We start from the raw sequence: 18,653 nt of genomic DNA, 5'->3' as shown, positions 1-18,653 counted from the left end.
CCTGAGTTATGGCCTCCATGGATATGTCCACAGATCTGTCTCGGGCCCATTGGTATGTGGCATCTCTTCCTTGGTGACCAGAAGAGTCATGTGCCCACCGAGCTAAGAACAGTTCACCTTTGTGTTCCCAGTCCAGCTCAATCTGGCAGATGTGGGCAGCCAGGTCAGCTTGGTGGTTATGATGCTGCTCTTCAGTGGCTCTGCTCTTTGGGATGTGAGCACTGATGCGTCGGATTTTAACTGGTAGTTTGTCCAGGCATGCAGAAATGTCTTGCCAGAGATCAGCAGCCCAAATAGGCTTCCCTTTTCTCTGCCAATCATTTCTCTTCCACTCCTTCAGCCACCCCCATAAGGCATTTGCTACCATCCATGAGTCGGTGTAGATGTATAGCATTGGCCACTGCTCTCGCTCTGCAATGTCCAGGGCCAGCTGGATGGCTTTCACCTCAGCATACTGGCTGGATTCACCTTCTCCGTCCCTTGCCTCTGCAACCCTGCGTGTGGGGTTCCAGACGGCAGCCTTCCATCTCTGCTTGCTGCCTACCAGGTGGCAGGATCCATCTGTGAAGAGAGCATATGCCTTTTCCTCCTCAGGAAGGTCACTGTATGGGGGGCCTTCCTCAGCACGGGTCACTGCCTTCTCTTCTGCTGGCTTTCCAAAGTCAGTGCCCTCTGGCCAGTTGGTGATGACCTCCACAATGCCTGGACGTTCGAGAGTCCCCATCCTAGCCCTTTGAGTTATCAGAGCCATCCACTTACTCCAAGTGGCATCTGTGGCATGGTGCGGAGTTGAACCCTTCCCTTTAAACATCCAAGTTAGGACTGGAAGCCTTGGAGCTAAAAGGAGTGGTGACTCCGTCCCAGTCACCTCAGAGGCAGCTCTAACTCCCTCATAGGCAGCCAGGATTTCCTTCTCTGTGGGGGTGTAATTGGCTTCCGAGCCTTTGTATGCCTTGCTCCAGAACCCGAGTGGGCGGCCTCTTGTCTCATCAGGAGCTTTCTGCCATAGGCTCCAGCTAGGATCATTCTCACCTGCTGCTGGGTAGAGAATGTTCTTAATCTCTGGGCCGGTTCGAACTGGTCCCAAGGCCATGGCATGGACCACCTCTTGTTTGATCTGGTCAAATGCCACTTGTTGTTCTGGTCCCCATTCAGAGTTATTCCTGTTTCTTGTAATGTCAAAGAGGGGTTTCACAATTTGACTGTACCCAGGAATGTGCATCTTCCAAAAGGCCACAAACCCCAGGAAGGATTGTGTCTCCTTCTGGTTAGTGGGTTCCACCATAGTGGCTCCCTTATTCACCACACCCATAGGGATATGGCAGCAGCCATCTCACCATTGAACTCCCAGAAACTGGATTTCTCTGGCAGGCCCTTTCACTTTGCTTCTCTTTATGGCACAACCAGCATGCAAAAGGATACTGATGATTTTCTCACCCTTCTCAAAGACCTCCTCTGCTGTCTCACCCATACAATGATGTCAGCGATGAACTGCAGGTGTTCAGGAGCTCCACCCTTCTCCAGTGCTGTCTGGATCTTGCTGTGGCAGATTGTAGGGCTGTGCTTCTACACTTGAGGCAATCTATTCCAATGATACTGGACACCTCTCCAGGTGAAAGCAAACTGAGGCCTACACTCCCCTGCAGTGGGGATGGAGAAGAAAGCATTAGCAATGTCAATTGTGGCAAACCATTTGACATCCTTTGATTCCAGCTCATACTGGAGCCCCAACATGTCAGGCACAGCTGTGCTGACTGGAGGAGTCACTTCATTCATGCCTCTGAAGTTCACAGTCATTCTCCAGCCTCCATTCTCCTTTTGCACTGACCATATTGGGCTGTTGAAGGGTGAGTGGCCCTTGCTGATGACAAGCTGCTGCTCCAGGCGGCAATTTAGCTGCTGTATGGGCAGCAGGGAGTCTCTGTTGGTGCGGTATTGCCTGCGATGTACTATGCGAGAAGCAATGGGTAACTTTACATCCTCACTTTGTGAGTGCCAACCACAGAATGGTCATCTGACAGACCAGGCATGACAGACAGCTGCTCCTTGTCTGCAGTCTCTACAGCCAGTATCCCAAAAGCCCACCTGTTCCCTTTTGGGTCCTTAAAATACTCTTCCTGCAGAAAGTTGATCCCCAGGATGCAAGGTGCATCAGGACCAGTCACTATGGTGTGCTTCTCCCACACATTCCCAGTGAGGCTCATCTCAGCCTGCAGCACAGTCAACTCTGGTGACCCCCCTGTGACTCCTGAGATTGTAATGGTTTCTGTCCCTCTATGGCTTGAGGGTATCAGACTGCATTGGGCACATGTGTCTACCAAAACTTGGTACTTCTCAGCTTCAGAAGTGCCAGGCCATCTCACAAACACATCCCGGGATACTCTGTTATCCCTGTCCTCTGCCTGGCTGGAGACAGGGCACCTCCAGTGCTGAACCTGGTTACCACATGAGGCATATGGACCCAAGCTGCTGGATGATGTCATGGAGGTAGAAATTAAGGATGATCAAGTTGAGTCCCTGTGGGTGAGAATTAAGGGGAAGGCCAAAAGGGCTGACATCCTGGTTGGAGTCTGTTATAGGCAACCCAACCAGGAAGAAGAGGTTGATTTATTACTCTTTAAGAAACTGGAGGCTGCTTCAAGATCACCTGCCCTTGTTCTTATGGACAACTTTAACCTGCCAGACATCTGCTGGGACTTGAATGCTGCAGAGAAGAGGCAGTCTAGAAGGTTCCTAGAGTGTGTGGAGGACAACTTCTTATGTCTGCTGCTATGTGAGCCTACCAGGGGTGCAGCCCTGCTTGACCTGCTGCTCACAAATTGAGAGGGGCTGGTAGGGGATGTGGTGGTTGGAGGCTGCCTGGGGTCCAGTGACCATGAAATTATAGAGTTTTCAATACATGGAGAAACCAGGAGGGGCATCAACAGAACCTCCACACTGGACTTCGAAAGGGCAGACTTCAGCCTATTTAAGGAACTAACTCAGAAAGTTCCTTGGGAAACAGCTCTTAAAAACAAAGGGGTCCAGGAAGGTTGGACCTGCTTCAAGAAAGAACTCCTGAAGGCACAGGAGCAGGCAGTGCCATTGAGCCGGAAGACGACCCAATGAGGGAGGCAGCCAGACTGGATGGGCAGGGAGCTGCTGAAGGAATTAAAGATAAAAAAGAGAGTGTATTGTCTTTGGAAAAGAGGGGAGGTGTCCCAGGAAAAGTTCAAGGACGTTGCTATGTCTTGTAGGAAAAGAATTAGAGAGGCAAAAGCCCATTTAGAGCTTAGGCTGGCCACGGCTGTTAAGGAGAATAAAAAATGTTTCAGTAAGTATGCTATGGCAAAAAGAAGGGGCAAGGACAACCTCCAGTCCTTATTAGATAGAGAGAGGAGTATAATGACAAAGGATGAGGAAAAGGCAGAAGTGCTTAACACCTTCTTTGCTTCAATCTTCAATCGTGGGACAGGTTGTCTCCAGGACAACTGACCTCCTGAGCTGGCAGATGGAGTCAGGGACCAGTATGATCCCCCAATAACCCATGAGGAAGTAGTAAGGACCCTGCCGAGCCACTTGGATCCTCACAAATCCATGGAACTGGATGGGATCCATCCTAGGGCGCTAAGAGAGCAGGCAGCTGAGCTGGCCAAGCCACTCTCCATCATTTATCAACAGTCCTGGCTCACTGGAGAGGTTCCCAGAGACTGGAAGCTGGCCAATGTGATACCCATCCACAAGAAGGGCCAGAAGGAGGAGCCAGAAAACTACAGACCTGTCAGCCTGACCTTAGTGCCAGGTAAGGTCATGGAACAGGTCATCTTGAGTGCCATCACAAAGCACCTACAGGATAGCCAAGGGATCAGGCCCAGCCAGCATGGGTTTAGGAAGGGCAGGTCCTGCCTCACCAACCTGATCTCCTTTTATGATCAGGTTACCTGCCTGGTGAATGTGGGGCAGGCTGTGGATGTAGTCTACTTGGACTTCAGCAAAGCCTTTGACACTGTCTGCCACAAGAAGCTCCTAGCCAAGCTGGCAGCTCATGGTTTGGACAGATTCACTCTGTGCTGGATCAAGAACTGGCTGGATGGCAGAGCCCAGAGAGTGGTGGTGAATGGAGCCACATCCAGTTGGCAGCTGTCACTAGTGGTGTGCCCCAAGGATCAGTACTGGGCCCAGTCCTGTTCAGTATCTTTATTGATGATCTGGATGAGGGGATTGAGTCCTGCAGCAGTAAGTTTGTAGATGATACCAAGCTAGGAGCAGGTGTTGATCTGTTGGAAGGTAGGAGAGCCCTGCAGAGGGACCTGGACAGGCTGCATGGGTGGGCAGAGGCCAATGGGATGAGATTGAACAAGGCCAAGTGCAGGGTTCTGCACTTTGGCCACAACAACCCCAAGCAGCACTACAGGCTGGGGACTGAGTGGCTGGAGAGCAGCCAGGAGGAAAGATACCTGGGGGTACTGGTGGATAGTAGGTTGAAGATGAGGCAGCAGTGTGCCCAGGTGGCCAAGAGAGCCAATGGCATCCTGGCCTGCATCAGGAAGAGTGTGGCCAGTAGGACAAGGGAGGTTATTCTTCCCCTGTACTCTGCACTGGTCAGGCCACACCTTGAGTGCTGTGTCCAGTTCTGGGCCCCTCAATTCAAGAGAGATGTTGAGGTGGTGGAATGTGTCCAGAGAAGGGCAACAAAGCTGGTGAGGGGCCTGGAGCACAAATCCTATGAGGAGAGGTTGAGGGAGCTGGGGTTGTTGAGCCTGGAGAAGAGGAGGCTCAGGGGTGATCTTATTACTGTCTACAGCTACCTGAAGGGACATTGTGGCCAGGTGGGGGTGGCCTCTTCTCCCAGGCAACCAGCAACAGAACAAGGGGACACAGTCTCAAGTTGTGCCGGGGTAGGTATAGGCTGGATATTAGGAGGAAGTTCTTCCCAGAGAGAGTGATTGGCATTGGAATGGGCAGCCCAGGGAGGTGGTGGAGGCACCGTCCCTGGAGGTCTTCAAGCAAAGCCTGGATGAGGCACTTAGTGCCATGGTCTAGTTGATTGGATAGGGCTGGGTGCTAGGTTGGAGTGGATGATCTTGGAGGTCTCTTCCAACCTGGTTGATTCTGTGATTCTATTCATAGATGGCTGTCTGTGGGGGTGGAGCCTGGGGTGGGCGAGCATTCGGGACAGGGACTGCCCCGCCGCAGCCTGCCAGGCTGTTAGCAATGCTCAGGATCCAGGAGTCATGCGAGGCTGCCACTGTGCTGCAAGGGCTGGTCTGAGCACCACCCATCTGAGAGTGGCTGGTCTCAGAGCTGATGCAGCAACCCCCACAGCAGCAGGAGGTCACCCCTGCCCCTGCTTATCTCTTTTCTAAACGTCCTAATCATGGCAGCTACATGTGGCTGCCGCATGGCCCAGGCTAGGACAGCAATGAAAACCCCCAAATCAGAAACTGCTAGGAAGTATCATTTACCCCCCAACATATCTGGACCTTGTATGTCCCAGCACACATTCTGAGAGTAGTTCCATGTATCAGAGGCATTCCCAAAACTGGTTAAGTTTCCACCAGAAACTATTAAACATCCATACACCCACACAGGTAAACCCTTAAAATAGTCCCATGCCATACCAAACATTATCCAGACAACATGATGTGTTAATGAACTTATAAATCCAACTCCAAAACAACCATCCAAATGCTTGAATTATTAAAACTCTTAGAACATATATTTCTTTAACTTCCAAATCTTGTCTAAAATAGTTATTTTCTACCTATCCCCACACTGAGATACCAAATTGTCTCTACTTCTAATTTAAATTTTCCAGAGACTCAAATACAGTTGATAGAACCAATAACAATTATTGGATGCCTTTCCCTCCTCCCCCTTCTTTCCCAAAGAAAAGGGATTGGGTGTAGAGAGAGAGGAAAGGTAAACACACCCAAATAAATAATCTCACTTTGATTTGGAAGTTAAAAGAGGGAAAGTTTAGCAATAACAAAGTATGAGGCAGGGAAGATACAAAGGTATAAGGAAGGGAAAACAAGATAGGAAATGTGTAAATACAACCAGATTTGATGGCAATGGTTTGTCCACCTCGTGGGTGATGGCCACCTGGTAAAACAAAGAGCAGCAGGAAGCAGTGGTTGCTGGCAAGCAGGAGGCAGGGTGAGAGAGAGACAAAGAGGAAGTCCCTCTGCTTTTATGGATCTTAATCAGGAAGTGGGAGTGGGCTAACCACACCTGGTAGTGTTCAGACCCACCCCTGGGGAAGGATCAAGACCACCTGAGGTCAGGGTCAAGAACACTATCCCAGGAGGGTTAACCCTTTACAATGGTTTTAAACTACAGAAAGGAAGATATGAGGATTTTTTTTCTATGCACTTGGAAACATTTAAGGTCAGAATGGATGAGGCTCTGGGCAACCTTATCTAGTTAGAGATGCTCCTGGGCATGCAGAGTGGCTGGACTAGATGACCTTTAAAAGTCCCTTCCAATCTAAAGCAGTCTATGGTTCTACTTATTTACTGCCTTTTGTGCATCAAGAGTCCTCTGAAGCCTTTCCTTCTTGGCTATGCCACGTTTTCTGGCTATGTACACAGAACACACTCCTCTGAAGTTTAATCAGTCTAAAGCTTTCCTCCAACACAGCCTTTTAAAATAAATTAAACTGTGAAGTTTGCTCAATGGAAAGTAATTATGAGCATTTTTAATGTGCTTTTTTTCCCACCCCCCACCCCACCTGGTTTTTGGATTGAGTTCCTTGTAGGAAGTTGAGGGTTTTCTTTTAAGTGGGGTGAAAAAAAATATTTCTGATTAGAAAAGAATATGCTATTATTCTTTCAATTATGTTGTCTGACCTCTGTTTATAATATCCAAACCAAATTGTTTTCATCTCTAGTAAGTTATGTATGTAAATTACTTGTGGATAAACATGAATGTATCCTTGGGCTTCTGAAATGAGATATGACAGGCTCCTATAGAAAGGAGTTTGTTTGACTTTCGTTTATGTGTATAAGTAAAGTCTTTTCATTTTAGTACTTTGATTTTATAGAGTTATCAAAGAGTAACTTGGGAGGTGGTGGTGGTGGTTTGTTGGATTTTTGTAAAAGAAACAATGTTAGTTCCTTTAGTTTGCTCTTGTAGATTTAAAATTACTGGTTTCCTTTTATTCCATTCCTGCTTCTTTCTACACCGAGTACATATTAAACTGTTTTTCTTCTTCATCATTAAGTTTTCTTTCAGCAAGACCTGTATTTCATCTGCATGTCCTTGTCCCACTTCCTCGCCCATATACTTCTTCAAATTGGAAGTCATTTAGAGTAGTACTGTGCATCTTGGAAGCGTAGGGTCCTTGGTCCATGCTGACAGGCAAACAAAGAATCCCTTAATACTTTCCACACGTATACAAACTATACACGTAATCAAATTGAAGGGGAAAATATAGGTGATTAAATTGATATTAGATGTCATTATTTTGTCTTGTCATGTCAACCCTCACTAATTTACCAGGCTTTTAGGGTACTGGGGATTGCAATAGGGCTAATTAATGGGTAGTGTGCTTGTTTACTTCAGAATTTCCAGGTGTCTTGTAGGTGACAAAATAAAATCTAATTATTTTGATACTTTATTGTTGGCCATTTGATATGATTTGTCAGCTATTATGTAATTTATAGCCATTACATGATTACTGCTTCTGCAAATTACAGATATCAGGAAGGTAGAGCCCGTTGATATGTTTTAGTGAGAATAACAATTGCAATATGTCTTGAGGAAAGAGAAACAGATGAAATGGTATTGTGAGACTACAGAGAATGTTGTTTTTCCTACTGTGTACAATTATATGTAATTAGATCTGTCCTTTTTTATTATGCTGTCTAAAAACTTAATTCTGCCTATATAGGTACTGAACGAGCTTGTAAATAAGGTAGCAGGACCAACACAGTCTGAAGAAATAATTAGTAACAATTGAACAGAATTTTTTTTGTGTTGAGGCTAAAGCAATAGTAATGGAGATGAATAAATGGGTGGAAACCTTAAGTAATTGCAAATCCTTTAAATTATTCTTGAATTAGAAAGCACAAGGAAAGAACAGATTTAATTACTTTCATAGATGCATGAGAAGAGAACTTTATGAAATTGCTTTTTGTTCTTCCTTTTCTAGCATATGCTTCTTCAGGCAGCTGCTACACGGTTTCCTGTACCAGGCTAGACTTTTTATGCAACTCAGCTAGCTAAGTCAGACATACCACAAAAAGTGAGTTATAAACATTTATGAGAAGAAGCAGATTTCTTTTTGTGTTTATTAGCTTCTGTGCCATTGTTTCAGACTGCTTGGTTTTGGCACAGTTTTTATTCTCCGCGTCACTGTAAGGAGGAAAGACCTTGAGTTTTTGATGTTCTGTAAAAAGAAGAGGAACTTTTAACAAATAATAAATTTACCTTTATATTATGGAAATGTACTGGTGTGTTTAGATGGGGCATGTAATTTAAACAAAATGCATAAAGTGTAACAGTCTTTTCTTTTTTTAATTCTTGTGCACCATGGAAAGCTCTACCTTGATGTGTGGCTACGTTTTGTATTACTGCCTTTAATTCTGGTGCCAGAAATATTTTCTCAAGGGTTTCTGATATATATTCTAGTATCTTTGAAATACCTTGTATCTTCAGAGTGTGTGTGTGTGTGGAGGGGGGGGGTGTGTTTGTTTGTTTCTTTACCTTATTTTATACTGGTAAAAGTGTTTCAAAAGAGTCGTTAGCTTGTTCACGAAGAACAGAAATGCTCAAAAGACAAAGAGGCGTTGAGATTGACATCTAAGATACTATAATTTAAAGATACTACCAGATACATTTAAATCAAGCAGAATAAACTGGAAAGCAGATGGGTATCACAGTATCACAGTATCACAGTATCACCAAGGTTGGAAGAGACCTCACAGGTCATCAAGTCCAACTCTTTACCACAGTGCCCAAGGCTAGACCATGGCACCAAGTGCCACATCCAACCTTGCCTTGAACTGCCCCAGGGACGACGACTCCACCACCTCCCCGGGCAGCCCATTCCAGTGTCCAATGACTCTCTCAGTGAAGAACTTTCTCCTCACCTCGAGCCGAAATTTCCCCTGGCGCAGCCTGAGGCTGTGTCCTCTCGTTCTGGTGCTGGCCACCTGAGAGAAGAGAGCAACCTCCCCCTGGCCACAACCACCCCTCAGCTAGTTGTAGACAGCAATAAGGTCAGCCCTGAGCCTCCTCTTCTCCAGGCTAAACAACCCCAGCTCCCTCAGCCTCTCCTCGTAGGGCTTGTGCTCGAGGCCTCTCACCAGCCTCGTCATCCTTCTCTGGACACACTCGAGCATCTCAGTGTCCTTCCTAAACTGGGGGGCCCAGAACTGAACACAGTACTCAAGGTGTGCTCTAACCAGTGCAGAGTACAGGGACAGAATGACCTCCCTGCTCCTGCTGACCACACCATTCCTGATGCAGGCCAGGATGCCACTGGCTCTCTTGGCCACCTGGGCACACTGCTGGCTCATGTTCAGGTGGGTATCAATAAGTACCCCCAGATCCCTCTCTGTCTGGCTGCTCTCCAGCCACTCCGACCCCAGCCTGTATCTCTGCATGGGGTTGTTGTGGCCAAAGTACAGCACCCTGCACTTGGAGCTATTGAACCCCATCCCATTGGACTCTGCCCATCTGTGCAGGCGGTCAAGGTCCCGCTGCAGAGCCCTTCTGCCCTCCAACTCAGTCACATCTGCCCCCAGCTTGGTGTCATCTGCAAACTTGCTGATGACTGACTCCATGCCCTCATCCAGATTATCTATGAAGATGTTAAAGAGGATGGGGCCCAGCACAGATCCCTGAGGAACACCACTAGTGACAGCCGCCAGCTGGATGTGGCACCATTCACCACCACTCTCTGGGTCCGGCCCTCCAGCCAGTTCCTAACCCAGCACAGAGTGTTGCCATCCAAGCCATGGGCTGACAGCTTAGCCAGCAGTTTGCTGTGGGGGACAGTGTCAGAGGCCTTGCTGAAGTCCAGACAGACCACATCCACAGGCCTCCCCACATCCACCAAGCGGCTCACCTGATCATAGAAGGAGATCAGGTTAGAAAGGCAGGATCTGCCCTTCCTAAACCCATGCTGGCTGGACCTGAGCCCTTTGCCATCCCTTAGGTGCGCAGTTATTGGCCCCAAGATAACCTGCTCCGTCAGTTTCCCTGGCACTGAGGTCAGGCTGACAGGTCTGTAGTTCCCAGGTTCCTCCATCCGACCCTTCTTGTGGATGGGGACCACGTTGGCCATTTTCCAGTCTCCTGGGACCTCTCCGGTAGTACCATTTAGATCGCTACAGAAATGCAAAAGTCAGAGAACCTTAACTTAGTCATGCTGCTGAAACTGGGGGAGCTCTTGAAACTCAAGTCTAGAGTTTTCCATTTTCTTCACCGTGAGAATCATCATTAGAAGGATTCTGCATTAAAGCATCTGCTAATTGACCTAAATTAATTCTTGCCATAAACTATTCTGAGTTATTACTGAAGAAGACTGTTCTCAGTCAAAAGCTATGACTGACTGAAGAACATAAAAGAAACACCTCAGTACTTTGGATTTATAGGCCAATGAGAGATTTACTCCTTTTTTTAAACAAATGAATGACAATTTTGTTTAACATCTTTGCTTTCTTTTAGCTGGAAAGGCAACTACTGATGCAGAATGAAATGAGAGAGAGACAAACAGCCATGCAGATTGCTTGGACACGGGAATTTCTCAAATATTTTGGGACGTTTTATGCATTTGCTGCTGTAGGTTTAACAGCTGGGTATGAAGTTTATTTCCTAATAGAACACATAAATATATTCCTTTTGTATTTCTATGTTGCTGAATTTTCGTTTTGCTTCATAGCAGGTGATCTTTATCCAGTAATTGCTCAGAGGCTGATCAAATGGCAGTCTGTCTGTGATTTCTGTCTGCTTCTGGATGTGTTTGGTTATGTCTGCAATGCAGACTTGTATAAAAGCAGAGATATGTGAGCGGACAGTAAAATGTTACAGCTGAGGTACCAAAAGTTTAGTGTAAAATAGAAGTTGTGTGTGGAACAGCGGGGACTGCTTAAAAGTCATGCTATTTTTCTGTCCGTGTTGTGATCTAATGAACTGAATCTTCCATCATCTGGAGGTTTTAATGCCAGTCAATATGTGGAATTACTCTGAAACGGGTTCATTTAAAATTTGAATCAAGAAACACCCAAGGGCAAAACCCTCCCATCTATTACAGCTGTATTGCACAGGGAAGACCTTGCCTTACAGGACTTCTCTCTGGTAATGTGTTTTTCTTGTGCTATAATGTGATTACATAGCTTTTGTATACATAGCACAGATTAAATGCACTTTATGCATTATTCATTGTTTGTGGACTCAGATGCATTTGGAACTGAGCATAGTATCTTGATCGCTACGTGTTGCATGTGACTAGATGGATATATGCATATGCACATGCATGCTATATGAGTCAGATAATTCCATTTTAGTTACATATATTCAAAACTCACTTGAAGCTTTTTTGTGGGGTGTTTTTTTTTTTTTTGTGGGGGGGAGTTATTTGTTAATATCATTGGGTTGATAGTTGAGCAAGAAGGCAACCAAAAGACAAATGTTTCTTAGGAAACGAAGACTTACTATTCTTTGATTAGAGAGTGTACAAGGATACCCAGTCCCAGACAGTCAAGGTCAACATAAACTAATGTGGCTAATTTGCTGAAGGTCCTAAATAATCTTTTTTTTTTTTTTTTTTTTTTTTTTTAATATAAAAGAGCAATAAAAAAGAGGCATCCAGGACCTTTGGTGCCAATAGTTCCTTTGAGCTTCATATTTGCCTATCAGTATGATATGGGTTATGGGACACTATTGCAAAGGATGAAAGGTATGTGTGTATAGGCCTGTCCAGTTGACACATTGAACAAAATTTCTTATTTCAGATCTCCTGTTACCTTTACCATTTGTCTTGGAGAGAACTTGTGATAGATTTTTCTATTTTTTTTTATATGACAGAAGCCTAATACTTATATTTCTGTTTTCCTTTGTTACAATCAGGTTACCTTACCATTCAAGAGTACTCACTCTACGCTTACAGCTTTTCCCTCCAGTTAAGACTGTTCCTTTCTTATGTTACTTAAAAAATGTTAATTATACAGCCATAAATACAGATAAATTAAGCATTGCACAATTAAGATAAGTAACTGATTTTCTTCTGTATTCCACTCCAATGCTGCTGTTTTGGCAAGGGGTAGGGATGATAAGAACAGTTAAAGAGATGCAGACAGGAGTCATGCCCTTACACCTTTGTGGCTAAATGCAGTTGTCACAGTATCACAGTATCATCAGGGTTGGAAGAGACCTCACAGATCATCAAGTCCAACCCTTTACCACAGAGCTCAAGGCTAGACCATGGCACCAAGTGCCACGTCCAATCTTGCCTTGTCATCTGATCATCTTGCCTCAGTGCCCTGCTTAAGATGGAAAATAGAAAGGTGAGTCACAGAAGATGAGATCTTGGCTCAGAGTTGCCAGTGGCAGATGTGATTAAGTGGTGGGTGCTGAGGATTACAGAGGTGCATTTATGTTACCTCTGATTCATTATAAAGGAGACACGCCACGAGTTTTCACTGCAGGTGAAGACAGCTTTGGGCTATGACTTGTTGCCTTTTCAAATCATTCTAGTGAACTATCTTGATTTTCCTCTGTACTACTGACACAAACATACTGAAGCAAAATAAAAATTTGTCTCAGCCCTTGGTCTTAGCGTCCAGATCTAAGAGCCAGGTTTCCCAACTCCTTGTACTTCATTGAAAATAATGATAGGCTAATTAGACAAACTCTAAGGTACTGCATAAAGGTGCAGATGTGTCTAGATATGCAGCATCTGTGAACATTTCCTAAACTCTAAGCTAACTGGACTTATTTTTTTTTAATTGATTTTTATTTATTTATTGGATTTCTTTTTTTTTTTTTAGGTGAAGCTACACACAAGGATTAAAACTGTGTGGCTCTTGCAAATCACAGCATTGAAAAGAGATTAGTACATAAAATGCAGAAGCAACATTAGGAATTCTGCTTTTTCTTTTTTTTAATGAGGTTGTTTTCACCTCACTGCTTTGAGAGAGTGAGCACATCATAACCCATTGCAAAAGTGTGTAATGCGTTTATTGAGAACCAGGTGGTCCTCTATAGGTTGAGGAGGGACAATGTGATACTCTGTTGCTTTCCAAACAGGAAAAGTCATCTTCTTAACTTCATATCCATTAGGGCAACTTCAGCAGTATACAAGGCTTGTGAAAATGTTTTGGAGGAAAGAAGCTGTGGAGCTGGACAATAGGCTAGAACAAAGATTTCCAGATTAACTCTATTGTTTCCAGGAAAACGTTTCTCTTTTCTGGAGAAAGTGTGATATATCTACTACAAACTCATTAAAGCATTTATTATGTACCACGGGAAGATCAAGTGTGCAAGAAAGACATGCAAGTGAGTAGACATGGAAGCACAGGAGTAAAAAGATGTAAAGCTTTAGCTTGTAGAGGAAGGCTAAGCTTTAGTGGTGTTATTAGCAGTATTCCTGAATATTTGGTCTGGATCTGCTTTTACTTTGCATTAGAAATTGAGCCAAATTATTAATCAAATCTGTGGATGACAAACTTAACTGATGTCATCAACAGAGAAGACATAAACCATAGTACAAGAAGAACTGATGACCTGATAAACTGAGACAGTAAACCCAAATTCAGTTTGATATGAAGGTCATTGAGAAACTGGAGATTAATAGGAATTCCTGCCATCTGAAATCACAGACTGGAAAATAAAAAGAGGGAAAACCTGAATGCATTAAGTGATCACAGAATGAGTATACTGCGGTAATGTAATGCAGTTGAGTCAAGCAAAATCTAGAAACAAGTTGAGGTTTCCTAATGTCACAGTATGGTTGAGGTTGGAAGGGATGTCTGGAGACCATCTGATCCAACCTCCTTTGCTTAAGCAGGATCACCTAGAGCCATGTAAGGTGAATATTTTACAGCCTTAGCACAACTAAAGGTAGAAAGATTTTGATTCAAGAAAACAGTAATACTTTCCTTGGAAATTTATACATAGTTTGGATCAGATATGTATAAGGAAATGTAAAATGACTGAAGAGTTAAAATTATTTGGGAATGCTGAGCTGCCTTATGAAAGCACACAAAATTATTTATGTGTTTAGCCTTAAAAAAGATGTGAGAGATTTGGGTCTACAATCCTACTTGCAGGACAGGATAAAGAAAAGTGCAGAAGGAAATTAAACTAATTACTAATATCAGCACTAGAATGAAAGGAAGTGGACTAGCCTGAATGAATCTGGGCTGGAAATCAGAAGAAGATTTGTAATTATGTGTAAATCAGGTTCAGGAGTTCATTTTTATTTTGAGATTAAATTTAAGTACTTGAAGGTTTTATGACATAATTGACCTGCAGCCACAAAGCCTATCCTTATTACTCAGCTGATCCCTGCATCCACTTCCATACTAACTTCTCAATCACTTCTCTGCTTGCCAGTGCATTCTGTTGGTGCATGCCATGCTTCATCTCTGCGGTGTAAGAACAAATGTATACACCATTCCCTTTACTGTTCCCTCTTTAACTGATCTGTTTCCTCCAGGGTATGCCTATCTTCAGCCTCACAGCAAATTCTCTCTCCTAACCTAATATGCAGATATTTCCATGCTGTACAATTTTCCTTTTGTCTGAATCGTCTTGATGAAATAGCCCTGCATCTCCAGTCTTGCATCCTTTGGAGTCAGTTTATACTAGGCATTTTGTCTCTGATCTTGCTTACATTTTTTTCCTTCAGTCTCTAGCCTACTTGTCTAAATATTTTCTCATTGTTCCTTGTTTTCCCATATTTAAAATTGAGAGATTTTTTTCCTGCTTTATATCTAGGACTAGATAAAGTGAAAATTGAGGACACAGGGGGATATACCTGTTCTGAGTTCTGCTTGTGCTGTTGAAAAGCTGTAAGTGTGCCAGGGCCATGTACCAGAACTAAATCTGTTTGGGATGACAGGGTTACAGAACAGCCCCCAGGTGCACTATCCTCTCTGAGTGGTTGAGGACAAATTATTAGAGAAGGAAGGATTATACAGCCAGCCTCCAATTCCACAGAGCAATGAAGCTCTGTCTGTCTTTTCCAAGATTCAGATAGCTTGCTGTCCTGAGCTGAGAAGGGTGGATGGTGACTGGACAGTCTGCCATGGTGCATGTGAGTGACAGGTGTAGAAGTTTGACTATGTATAACATCTGTTTGCTATCTAAAATCTTGTATTATTCCATAACCAGATGCTATATGCAACTATTGACATAGTGTTAATACCACTTACTGGGAATGGTGACCAGTGTCATCCTGTAAAATATTACTGATGTATGGAGATCCCCAAATGCTTGTAATACTACAAGAACTGCAGTTGGAGATCTCACCACTTGGAGATGTTTTAAAGAACACAATATTAACTGCATTACAATATTCAGTCAGGTTTATTGCACCTAAATACAGCTTTAAATCATTGCAATAACGATCTTTAAGCTAGGAGTTAAGGTAAAAGGAAACAACATTGTTGGCATTGTATCAAATGTCATCAGCCCAAACAAGCACATTCTTTGCCTAATCTTCATTTTTTCTTATATCACAATCAGAGCAGTACAGGGTATGTGTGATGTTCATTCTGTATCTGTTTTTTGCATTCTCTGTCCTAGATGTTTTCATTCCAGCCTTACCCTGAGTGTTCTGCACGCTACAGCTTTTCCCTGCAATACTGTTAATACTTGCCGTTTTGGTAACTGTCTTAGAAAACCTGCTTGGAAGTAGTACACTTTGAAGAGCTATCCACTTTCTTTCTGTGGCCTGACATCTTTTAGCCTAAGCCTGAGACATAAAGAAATACAGTGCCCAAATATTTCACATCTAAGATTCTGTGTACAGGGGAAGTTTATGTACACTTTTATGTTTATGTCTGATCCACTGCCTTCTCAGATGGAGTATCAGGTTGGTACAAAGTACATTGCAGTGCATCTCCTGCCTCCATTCCAAATCTCTAAACAAAACATTACTGTAACTCAGTGTAGTTTTTAGGAGAAAGAGGCTAACAGAAATGGTAACAGCAGCAACAGTGTTGATTGTTACAACTGAAATTCTTTCAAACCCATGAAGCCTGAGGCACACATAAGATCAAACCCCTTTGAGAGTGCAGTTATCCCATCCATCCAAAATTCCTAGAAGACAGCTTTAATACCATATAGACCTAATCTCGTTTGTCCACTACATAGATATGACCTGGTATTTTGTTATTTTGGCCCAAACAAATAGCTAAATAGTTTCTTACATTTGCAGGTTGGGGTTTTGTCGTTGATGGTGGTCGGTCTGGGGTTTGTGGGGTTTGTTTTTAACTATCACACAGTAAGAGTGAAAAAAAAAGTAATTTTGTTTTGTTTTGTTTTTTTTTCTTAAGGTGAAGCAGAGAACATACTGGACACACAAAGTGCTTTGCTACAGTTGCCAAAAGGACCGCTGAATTATGAAGACCTGGAGAAAATCAGAAGATCTCAGAGCAAGTTCTTCATAGAAAAATAGGAAGATAGTACTAAAGCTGAATATCTGAAATGTGATCGTAATACTGGTTTTGGACATAAATTTGCCATTAAAATGTTGAGAAAACCATGAGCTTTTATAAAAGCAAAATATAATTGGTTTGCATCAGTACTTTCTAAAGCAAGGATTTAATATGTTATGTATCTCTTGAAATATCTATTGTTGCTGTATTGTATTTTTCTTGTTTAGAAATGAAATACTGACTTTCCACTGCCTACTTAGAGTCTGAAAACTGCCTTCACTTGTCAAAAAGAAAAAGGTCTGGTACTGACCAAACATGTTTTGATCAACAAAAATAAGTTAAATTGAAAGTTACAAATTTGTATGATTGTGGTCATAATTTTGAGACTGTCAGGCATAGGCAGTCAGCTTCTTTCAAAAATAAGACAGTTTGCTGTTCTTTAGGCAGTGGACTCACCGTCTATGCTTCAATAAACAGCTTTTATCAGAAGTAGGTTCAGAAGTAAATACGTCACTTGTTAACTGTGTTTTACTTTTAGAAACCATTCTATTGAAGCACGAACAGAGATAATTTCTCGAAGAGAGAACAAATTATCTAGCTATTTCCTGAATCTTTTTTTCTGCTTGTTCGACATGCTGAAACTCAGGATAATTTGTTTATATGAAATCAGAAGTTCACTACTAAGATGAATATTAACTCAAGCTATCAGCAACCAAAATTATTAATGTGTTTGCCCTTTTTTTTCCCTTCTTTTTTTGAAATGAGTAGACTCAAGGGGCCCTACAAGTGTTAAATGGGGATTTTATTTTTTTATGCCTTTACTCTGAGAATGCAATTTTAGTACACTTTGGTGTTCTGATGTTCCACTTGGAGGAAAAAAAAAGGCATTTTTCAATATTTGAAATCTTGGTTTAATGCAGATTGTGTGTGTGTGTGTGTGTGTTTGTGATGGAAATTCTTCTAGATTTAGTTTAATTGTGGAATGAAATATCAGAGCTAAGAAGAGTATCTAATAATGAATTAAGCCTAAGCCTGTACTAAGAATTTGTTGAGTGGAAAATTGAATTGCACCTAGAGGTAAGGCTCTGAATCTGGTTTTGAAGACTGCTTGGCTAAAATTAGAATATTTTTACCATAAGGTGAATATATAATGAAATGAAAGTTGCACAGTGTAGAAGACATTTATAGCACAACTTCCACAGCTGTGTAGGATTGATTTCTCAAAGTGCGCTCACTTCTGCATTGAATCACTTCTGTAATTGGTTCTGCATGTTACCAGTGTGTGCAATCTGTAACAGATTTCAGATGTGATGCATTTTAATATGGGGAGTGATTAACTAGGTTGCAACAGCTTTTCTGTTTATTGCTTGGGCTATACTCTGAGTGGGATTTAAAGCAGTGGTTGTAATAGCTTTGGAAAAGCCATGCCTCAACTCAGCCTATGGTGCTGCTCATGTTCTGTTAACTGACAAAAGGCAGCCCAATACCACCTCACATTTTGTGCATGTCCTGTAACATAATCTCCCAACACTTGCTGCTATATTATGTACTGCTTCCAGGACACATGTACTCCTGTGTACTTGTTTTGCTTTGAATAACATACGACCTTTAGGTTCTGAAGCCGACCTTGCTTTTGTTTTGAAGAAGCTGTAGCAGCCTTTCATGTTTTGATTTCTGTTGTCTACTAATACTCATTCTTAAAAAAAAAAAAAAAAATCACCTTGTTTTGGTATTTGTATGTCTTGACCTGTGCCTTTTAACCCACCTTTTAATCCTATGAAAGACATTTTTACAAGAGAGCAGTTTTCATAGTCCATATAGCAGTTTGATGTACAAATTCTAGAAAATTAGGGAATGCTGTAGTGCTGCTCACTGTGAATTAAGAATTAACATCTGTGTATTTGCAATAGATTTCTCTGGTGTTGGATCAAAGATGGTGTTAAAGGAAGCAAGCAGGCTAAGCAGCATAATGACCTAGGCAACAGTTTTAGGTTATAATAGGATAGCTACTATTCTGTCATAGCTGTATTTGATTTTTTTCCTCCTAGAAGTTAAACTGAA

The 18,653-nt window shown here is 42.8% G+C and overlaps 1 protein-coding gene across 1 annotated transcript in view; it reads left to right on the top strand.

The window, feature by feature from the left end:
• PLGRKT (plasminogen receptor with a C-terminal lysine) overlaps positions 1 to 16,849 on the top strand; it is a 45,677-nt gene extending 28,828 nt beyond the window's left edge. The window contains exons 3-5 of the mRNA XM_064140163.1: positions 10,657 to 10,787; positions 11,778 to 11,887; positions 16,491 to 16,849. Coding sequence (XP_063996233.1) covers positions 10,657 to 10,787; positions 11,778 to 11,887; positions 16,491 to 16,612 — 363 coding nt within the window. The 3' untranslated portion in view covers positions 16,613 to 16,849. The remainder of the gene's footprint in view (positions 1 to 10,656; positions 10,788 to 11,777; positions 11,888 to 16,490) is intronic.
• Positions 16,850 to 18,653: the final 1,804 nt, after the last annotated feature.

This window comes from Pogoniulus pusillus, chromosome Z, assembly GCF_015220805.1.
Source record: "Pogoniulus pusillus isolate bPogPus1 chromosome Z, bPogPus1.pri, whole genome shotgun sequence".
NCBI lineage: Eukaryota > Metazoa > Chordata > Aves > Piciformes > Lybiidae > Pogoniulus > Pogoniulus pusillus.
This window is presented reverse-complemented; position numbering and strand designations above follow the sequence as displayed.